Genomic DNA, 9,743 nt, shown 5'->3' with positions numbered 1-9,743 from the left:
TTCAACAAATTCCAATTCATAATAAATCAAGTATATATTTGATTTTACACTTTCATCATCGATGTACCCGAAACTTTTCAGATAACATCATTCGTACTTTGCGAAATTCATAAGAATTCCACGAACCGAACATCATACATCAACAAATAACGAAGTATTGATTCATAATTTCAATGTAATTAAAGAAATACTGCGTAAAAGTTATGTACTTTTTAAAACCTTTAGGGATTATTCAATTCTAGTTTCAACCGTAAATCAAATGAGTTTAATTTAACATTAACTCATTAAATCTATGTTACATCTGAAGAAAATATACACATATATTTTTTTATAAAGACTAATAAAATTCTTTTGTACAAAATATTAATTGTGAAATTTTTTTTTAACGGGTAGGTAATACCCGAGAGATATATAAATTCACAATTAATATGTTACATTCTTCGAATCTGATTCAGCAAATCATCCATTATACTCCCTACTTTCACAACAATATACATTCTTTTATAGAAATCAAAACAACCATACTCATTCAAAATTTAATTACATATTCTGATTTTGAAATCTCAAAATTCAACTTGAGATATGACCAAAATCATCACTCTTAGATCCTTACATCTTTCACAAGCTATATTTTGACTTCAAAACTGTGTTAGAATATCAAATGTATGTTAACGATTACAATCTGTGTTCAAACCCTTCAAAAATTTCTGAAGACACTTCGAATGATGAGCAATCGAGATGATGATCCAACCACATGTTACCCACAGTTATGTACCCGAAAAACTCTTGAAACCAAAGTAAAAGTTTAAACAACGTATCCGCGTCAGATTCTTTGGCATTTATTAGCAAAAATAACTTTGCGACTCCTATTCAAAGTAGCCAGTTTTGTCACAGCTCCAGCAAGTCAACTTCGACTTTTCAGTCAGACTAACCTTATTATAACCTTGAGATATACACCATCGTTACCAGGTAACCTTTTACATTCCACCACATTATTAGCAGATGTACCAACAACTTCATTACCCTTTGACTTTAGCCTCTCCAAAAAGTCATTATAATTATTCATTGAAACCCCATCATTTACTCATTCGCATCTTGTAATGAGAATTGCCATACGAATCATTGGGAATTAGCAATCAGTATTTTGAAATCTCGCAGCATGTCTACGCTAACAGTTATATGCGTATATATAACGTCTATCTTCTAGACTTAATTTGAATGTGAAGTTTCTGAAAAACACTCCGAACTACGAATTGGTTCTCCGAAAATGGAAAAAAAAAATGCTGATGAAGCAGCATAAACTATAAACGACTTTAAATGGTAAAAGCTGGATGATAATGATGAAGTGTACTGGCAAAGCGCAGAAAAAGAGAAGTTTTGGAACTGGAAAACGGATTGAGCAAAGTAGGAAGGAGGCTGTAGACAAATTATAAAGACTGAACCTGACTTCAAAGGATCCAAATGATTCAGTACCTACTGAAGTCATTAATGAATACCTTGCTCCTGACTCTAAACCTCTGCGGACAATATTCTTCATCATCCTCTGATATTAGAAATTCTAAAATATCATCATATCTTTCATTATAAATATCCTCCATATTTCTGAAGATATTTTCTTAATTTTTCTTATTTGAAATCATTTACCTCTTCGCGCTATCTGTATTACATCATAAAAGAAACTATTTTAGTTTCTAAATTCTGAAACATTCAAGTTTAAAATAGGAATATTTTGAAGTACTGTTGGGAACTGAAGCATGAATTAGTATAATATAATGACACTTGATCAATGTGATTATATTACAGTAAGTCATTCTGAGTTTCTAAATGGAACGTGATGATTCACAGATCATAACATCATCATGTGCCATGTTATATGACTCTTGTATTCTATTTAACCTGTAAAATATCAAGAAAATATTTCTTGATGATTCGGCCTTTTCCAAGGTATTCTAGTAATTTGACAAGTCAAGATCGTGCCATCACAATTTCCTTCCTAGAACATTAACAATGTTCATTCCGAAATTCATATCTGTGAATTCTGGACCATTACAAGCGGTGCTTAATTGCAAGAAGAAGAAACGAAAGGACAAAACTCCGAAATAGAAATTGGGGTATAAATTGCAGCAAATAAAAGAGAGCATTAACTGTGAATGATAATGATTATAGAAGACAGAAGCAGAGACTTTAAAATATAAGGGAACATATAAAGCCCAACGACAAACCAGAAATTATAAACCATATATATCGATGCATATAGCAATATAAAGACACGGGAGAACTAGAAACACTATAAACCCAAGAGTATAGTAGAAGTAAATAGATTCTTCTGGCGGTAGATGAAAAAGAAGAATGACCGATATGAAAGTTAGAAGTATATTGAGAATCAGAACTGGATGGAGCATATTGATGAATACTTTAAAATATGAGTTGAGGGGGAAAGAATAGAAGGTGATGAAACATGACTATGAACTTAGAAATCAATAGATTTAACTCACACAATGGCGGAATAAGTGAATCAAACCCTCTAGTGAATAGGTTAAGTTTTTTTTTTTGATTAATTTAGTCAAACCACAACTAAGTCAAGTGTGATTAGATCAACACCTAGAGCTATTATTCACCACCTGGGTGATTTGGACTGAGAGAGAGAATTGGAGGAGCTCACTAGATCTGAATGTGTGTAACAAATGAGAGGCTTAACCTAAAATGAAGAACATAAGACTTTATATACCCCTACTGTTGACTCACCCATACGATTCATTCATCACACGTACGAGTTGGCTTCATCAGCCGTACGGGTGATCACTCACTTATGTCTTCTCATTTAGGTTGTAATTGTGACTTAGCTCAGCATCAACCGTGCGTATGAGCTTGTCAGCCGTACTAGTGAGGCTTCACTCGTACGTCTGACTAAGTCTAACATAGTCAAACATCTAAATCTCGTTCCTGCAGTTCCTGTAACCACATACAAACACGGATAGGATAATAACGAGCAATCATGGTGGCCTGTAAACTGTTATACCTGCAATGGACGTGGGTAGATGTCTAGGGACTTGCATAAAATGCATCAACAGAAGGTGTGAGTTGTGAGGAAACGAAGGAGGTGAATTTATAAGAAAATCTCCAAAAGAACAATTAAAATGGACGATCACATTTAAAGAGGATCCTAATTCCCTTGAGTACCGGAGAGTCAAATCATATTAAGAAGATTTTCTTCAAATCCCTTAAAATCTGGGAATCAATCATATCTACGTCAAATGATAAGATGAATCTACACTTACTCATTTCACTCTTCTATGTTAGCTTCATTCGTACTCTTCATATAAATGGATTGTTTATCCAAATTATTCGCTGATGATAAAACTCTAATTTTCAGCCCATATGCATCATGAAAACATACTTATTATCATTCACGACCTTTCTACTCAAATTTCGGGACGAAATTTCTTTAACGGGTAGGTACTATGACAACCCGAAAATTTCCAACCAAATTTAAACTTTAATCTTTATATGTTTCCGACACGATAAGCAATATTTGTTAAGTTAAATTTCAAGAATTTTAAACTATGTTCATACATTCATTCAACCTCGACCAAGTTCCAACGATTCACGAACCATTAAACGAATATGATTATATATGTATATGTGTATATATATTATAACTTGAAACGTAAACAAAATATTAGATTAAATACTTTATATGATTGTATCTGTTTCAAAATGTTTATCAATGGAATTAGAAGATAAGATCAAATGATTGAATTATCATATATATTGAATTATGATTACAAGTCTCTGTTGAAAGGCCCACGTTGATTTGAGAAATCTTTCCATTTTAACAATATTCGAAAAATGGTAAAGTGATTTATAAATAAGAACAAATTGTCAATCATTGAGAACTAGACAAAGGATAGTGGAAGATTGAATCTCATAAAGACTCGATTGATCTATTTAGTTTCAAACGTACAAAAACGTTTTCAGTTTAAAAAGAACTTTATTATTAAAACGTATATAACTTTTATAAATATCTAGAACCACTTTTGACAACTCATTACTTAACTAGTATGATAAATATAACGATATTTATATTTTATTTTATTAAACGATTTAAATTAATATTATATATATTTATACGCGTATTATATGTACATAGTTTTATACTTTTACTATACTTAAACTTTACCTCTACTTTATTTTTACTTTACTTTAACTTTAATAATCCACTTTAATAATTCATACTTTAATAATTCACTTTAATAATTCATACTTTAATAATTCACTTTAATAATTCATCCTTTAATAATTCACTTTAATAATGCATACTTTAATAATTCACTTTAATAATTCAAAAATCTATTATAAATAGAATTCATTAGGTTTCATTATTTTATAGAAACTTGAAAATATTTTTCTATAAACTCTCTCAATCGATTTACATATATATATTTACTCCGTATTATTTCAAGATATTATTAGTATACATAAAATATTACGACGGAGTGCTGTCCGAGTGATTTCGAAATTGTTTTTCGAGTAGGATAGGATTAAGGAAATTATGAGTTATAGCTATGGAGGTGATTGAGTATGGTTCATGGGTATGCTCGTGAGGTCAATATAGTGTTTATCATTTCCGTTACGTCTACGTACCTTTCCTGCAATATTGATACGTGAGTACTCATAATTTAACTTTTACATACTAATAGTGTATCCCTGACTAATGCTCGAGTATTTAGGATTATGCATGCTTGTACTTTTGATATTGCCCTTAGACAGGTTAGGTTGAATCTTGAATTAGTTACACTTGCGGTTGAGATAAGGTATAAGATATGCATGTCCTTGGAAAGCTAGCGAAAAATTAAGAACTTTTCCTTTAGATATCGAATGGTTTCGATGAACGGATTAGAAGTTATAATCAATTGAATTTTCGATATTTTTATTAAAAATGATTATTATTATCGTTGTTCTAGTTTTATCTTATTATTATCATTATTATTATCTTTATCAATAAAAGGGATTTATCATTAAAAATTGTTATTTTTTTTATTATTACTATCGTTATTATCGTTAAAGTTATAATTAGTATTATTATTATTATCCAATTATTATTATTATTATTAGTATTATTATTATTATTATTATCATTATTAATATATATATCATTATTTAAAAATGGTTATTGTTATTGTTATTATTATTATTACTATTTTATCATTAAGATAATTATTAGTATTATCGTCAATAATGTTATAGTAACTATCATTATTAATATTAGTGTAATTAAAACAAATATTTGTAACACCTAATTATTTTGATTACTATTATTATCATTATTATGAACACGATATAAAAGACGATTAAAAGCTATTAAATGAAACGATTAGGAAATAATGAGTAAGAGTATCATGATGAAATTAAAATATTATAAGATATTGATTTAGATAAAATTATCGTTCTTATTATTTTTATCATTACTATTATTATTAAAAGTATCGTTAGTATTAAAACTATCATTTTAACAAAAATTATCATTTTAATAGAAATGTCATTGTTACTATAAAATATTATTATTATTATTATTATTTTAAATAAAATTATTATTTTAAAGATAATATTAAAAATTATCGTAAATATTAAAGTTATCATAATTAGAATTATCGTTTTATCATAATGTCATCTTAGTAATTATAAATATTGATATTTTTATAATAATAATTATTATTACAAAATAATACAACTTTTACTTACTATCATTATAGATATTATTTTATCAAATAAATATGTGATACAAACATATTTTACTACGTGTAATAACTTACTTTAATAATACCTATCATATTATCTTTATGATATTAAATGAACCTGGCCTATAAATTTTATTACTTAATATATATAAAAGTATATTTTATTATATAAATTTAATATAAAATTTTATTTATTAATAAATAAATTATATTATTTACTCTAATAAATCTTTTAAAAATATTTAAAAATATAAAACGACGATATTTAAACTATATATTAATCATGTATAGATTTTTGGAAATTATTTTGAGTCAAATTTACTTTTGTTGACTTTTGCATATTAGTCTCGAGCATTAGGATTGTGGTACACTATGACTTGACCTAATTTGTTAGACAAATATTGACCAACACATAAATATATATAATTAATTTAGGTTCGTGAATCCGAGGCCAACCTTGCACTTGTTCAATGACGTTATATGTATTTTTACTACGAAATAAAGTATGGTGAGTTTCATTTGTCTTTTTACCCTTTATATTTTTGGGACTGAGAATACATGCGCTTTTATAAATGTTTGACAAAATAGACACAAGTAATTGAAACTACATTCTATGGTTGAATTATCGAAATTGAATATGCCCCTTTTTATTAAAGTCTGGTAATCTAAGAATTAGGGAACAGACACCCTAATTGACGCGAATCCTAAAGATAGATCTATTGGGCCTAACAAACCCCATCCAAAGTACCGGATGCTTTAGTACTTCAAAATTTATATCATGTCTGAAGGAGGATCCCGGAATGATAGGGGATATTCTTATATGTACCTAGTTAATGTCGGTTACCAGGTGTTCACCATATGAATGATTATTTTTTGTCTCTATGCATGGGACGTATATTTATGAGAACTGGAAATGAAATTCTTGTGGTCTATTAAAATGATGGAAATAAATGATTATGATAAACTAATGAACTCACCAACCTTTTGGTTGACACTTTAAAGCATGTTTATTCTTAGGTGTTAAAGAAATATTCCGCTGTGCATTTGCTCATTTTAAAGATATTACTTGGAGTCTTTCATAGCATATTTCGAAGAACGTTGCATTCGAGTCATTGAGTTCATCAAAGATTATTATTAAATCAATTTATAGTTGGATAGTGGATATTATGAAATGGTATGCATGCCTGTCAATTTTTGATGTAAAGAAAGATTGTCTTTTAAAAACGAATGCAATGTTTGTAAAATGTATCATATAGAGGTCAAATACCTCGCAATGTAATCAACTATTGTGAATCGTTTATAATGTATATGAACGGGTCCTTTCACGGGGGATCCGGATGGTATTGGGTTAGTGGTTTGGGGGTGTTGGGCAAATCATGTTTTGAAAAGAAAAAAAAAGTTACTATTAACAAATGGTGCCAGCCAATCATAGGTTGACACCATTTACCACAATTTATATATATTTCAATACATTACTTAATAAAAAACACAATACTTAATCTGACTCCGTCTCTGACTCCGACGTCTCACGATTAGCCCATACATGTTCAACCAAATCTGATCGTAGGCCCTCATGCACTTCCCTATCTCGTAATTCTTTCGTCCTCCTCCTGTAAGTTTCGCACCTCTCGATCCAAGTTGTTTGCATATTATGAACGGGTTCGTAAACCCAATCATTTTCGGTTAGAGCAAAACCATTATCTTCAACAATTATGTTGTGTAAGATAATGCACGTATACATCATTTGTTTCATTACATTGACGCTATATGCCTTTGCTGGTTGTTGTAATATATGCCAACGCCCCTGTAAAATACGTCCTCTCAACATCCTTGCGTGCCGCTGCTTGTTTCTTTGAAAAGTACTTACGTTTTTCATCATTTGCATTTGAAAACGCCTTAACAAATGATGCCCACCAGGGATATATACCGTCCGCTAGATAATATTCTCTTTTGTACTTAACCCCATTTACAGTAAAAGGAATATCTTCTGTTTCTTCATTAAGCATTGAGTTGAAGAGATTACTAGCGTTCAAGACGTTTAAGTCGTTGTTTGAACCCGCAACCCCAAAAAAAGCATGCCAAATCCAGTTATAATATGAGGCTACAGCTTCTAGCATAATAGTTGGAACTTTGGGATCGCCTCGAGTAAATTGACCTTTCCATGCAACGGGACATCTTCCCCATGCCTAATGCATACAATCTATGCTTCCCATCATTCCAGGTAAACCGTAAATATCTTCGTGAGCTTCATACAATCTTTTGATATCTTCCATGGTAGGCTCTCGCATATATTCATCTTTATATAAATCAATAATACACTTACAAAAGTGCATTAATGATTCACGAGATGTTCGTTCCGACATTTGCAAGTACTCGTCAAAAAGATCGGGTGTATCACCATAAGCTAATTGTCGTAGAGCAGCAGTTATTTTTAAGTGTGTAGTAATACTCAATTTGCCGCGTGCATCAACTCGTAAATGAAAATACTTAAAGTATTCTGGTAGCGGATCTTTGTGGTAGTTGAGAATATCTTCCATAATTTGGAGAAATACGCGATGACGCATTCGAAACCTCCTTTTAAAATTATCGTCGGAGTATTTGCAACCTTGAACAAAATAGTCGGTCATAAGACGTACATGTGCGGCTTCATGTTCACGTTCTATATAACGACGTCTGTGTGAACTTTCCGCTTCATTTTCACTTTCTAACGCCTCGCTATTGATTATATCGAGCACTTGCATCAAAAACTCTTCGCTAGACGATGATGTTGAAGACATTATTTAAAAAAAAATACGTTTATTTGTTGTGAAATTGAGAGAAAAAGATGTGAAAAATGATGATAAAATGAAGAGTATTTATAGAGTATTTGAGGAAAAAAAAAATAGATTTCGACCGTTGCCAACGGCAAAAAATACCAATGGCTAAAACACCCCACCGTTGCCCAGCTAACGCTGGCCGCCGTTACCCACCTTTAACGGTGGTTTGACGCCGGCGGGGAGTGGGTGGCGCCACCGTCCCCACCGTTAAAATCCTTTAACGCCGAAAAAAATTCCCCGACTCCTGGTGCTCTTAGGATTCGCGTGAATTAGGGTTATACCAGTTTCTAATTCTTAGGTTACCAAGCAATAATAATCAGGGGAAAATATTCACAACAATTAGTGGCAATTATAACGTCCAACTAATTCAATAATAATCCACAGAACTTCTATCTACATAATAATTCATTCAATGAATGTTTTGCTTGTGTCTATCTCGTCAAACATTTATAAAAGCATCTCAGTCCAAAAATATAGATTTCAAAGGCATTTAATAAAGCAGTTGTAAAACAGTTATAAAAACAGCGCATGTATTCTCAGTCCCAAAAATGTAAAGAGTAAAAGGGAGCAAATGAACTCTCGATTCAATATTTTGTAGTAAAAATATTCATACGACGAAATTGAACAATGCAGGGTTGGCCTCGGATTCATGAACCTATATTATTCATATATATATATATATATTAAAACATATACTCGTAATCGAACAATTTCATATTTTATAAGTTTATATATTATTTATTTAATTTGTATATATATTTGAAAATGATTATTCTTTATAAAATTTTATATTAAAAATACCTAATTTTTTATTTATGAATATTCGTATAAAATTGTTAATATGAATAATACATACCTATGTGATATTACTTATAAATATATTTTTATATACATAATATTTATATATCTTTAAAAATCCATAATTTGTTATATTAAATACTAAGTTAGATATATTTATATTTTTAACTTTAAATAACTAATTAGTATTTTCTATTACTACAGTGAGTTTACTTCTATAAATATTTATTAAAATATTTTGATATTATATGGTAATGTTAATAAAAATGATAATACTTATAATAATAAAAATAATAATATATGTTAATAATGATAATAATACTAATAATAATGTTAAAATATAAAAATATTGTTAATACTACTACTAATAATAATAATTCTAAAAATGATA

The 9,743-nt window shown here is 29.7% G+C and overlaps 2 protein-coding genes across 2 annotated transcripts; both read right to left on the bottom strand.

Moving 5' to 3' along the window:
- Window positions 1–7,233: 7,233 nt before the first annotated feature.
- Window positions 7,234–7,855, bottom strand: LOC139853753 (uncharacterized). Its single transcript, XM_071843117.1, has 2 exons — window positions 7,510–7,855; window positions 7,234–7,439 (listed from the first exon to the last, which is right to left on the bottom strand). The coding sequence occupies exons 1-2, from the start codon at window positions 7,853–7,855 to the stop codon at window positions 7,234–7,236; spliced, it is 552 nt and encodes a 183-aa protein (XP_071699218.1).
- A 69-nt stretch (window positions 7,856–7,924) lies between these two features.
- LOC139853752 (uncharacterized) lies at window positions 7,925–8,515 on the bottom strand. Its single transcript, XM_071843116.1, has one exon. The coding sequence runs from the start codon at window positions 8,513–8,515 to the stop codon at window positions 7,925–7,927; it is 591 nt and encodes a 196-aa protein (XP_071699217.1).
- Window positions 8,516–9,743: the final 1,228 nt, after the last annotated feature.

Source organism: Rutidosis leptorrhynchoides, chromosome 6 (assembly GCF_046630445.1).
Source record: "Rutidosis leptorrhynchoides isolate AG116_Rl617_1_P2 chromosome 6, CSIRO_AGI_Rlap_v1, whole genome shotgun sequence".
Taxonomy (NCBI): domain Eukaryota; kingdom Viridiplantae; phylum Streptophyta; class Magnoliopsida; order Asterales; family Asteraceae; genus Rutidosis; species Rutidosis leptorrhynchoides.
Note: the sequence above shows the minus strand (reverse complement) of the source record. Positions and strands in the feature narration are given on the sequence as shown.

What these genes read in the sequence shown, in the direction of transcription:
- LOC139853753 (XM_071843117.1), bottom strand. Translation starts at nt 7,855, where the DNA reads ATGCTAGAAGCTGTAGCCTCATATTATAACTGGATTTGGCATGCTTTT. An exon ending in TATTACAACAACCAGCAAAG is followed by an intron (nt 7,440 to 7,509) that starts GCATATAGCGTC and finishes TAATTGTTGAAG; the next exon opens with ATAATGGTTTTGCTCTAACC.
- LOC139853752 (XM_071843116.1), bottom strand. Translation starts at nt 8,515, where the DNA reads ATGTCTTCAACATCATCGTCTAGCGAAGAGTTTTTGATGCAAGTGCTC.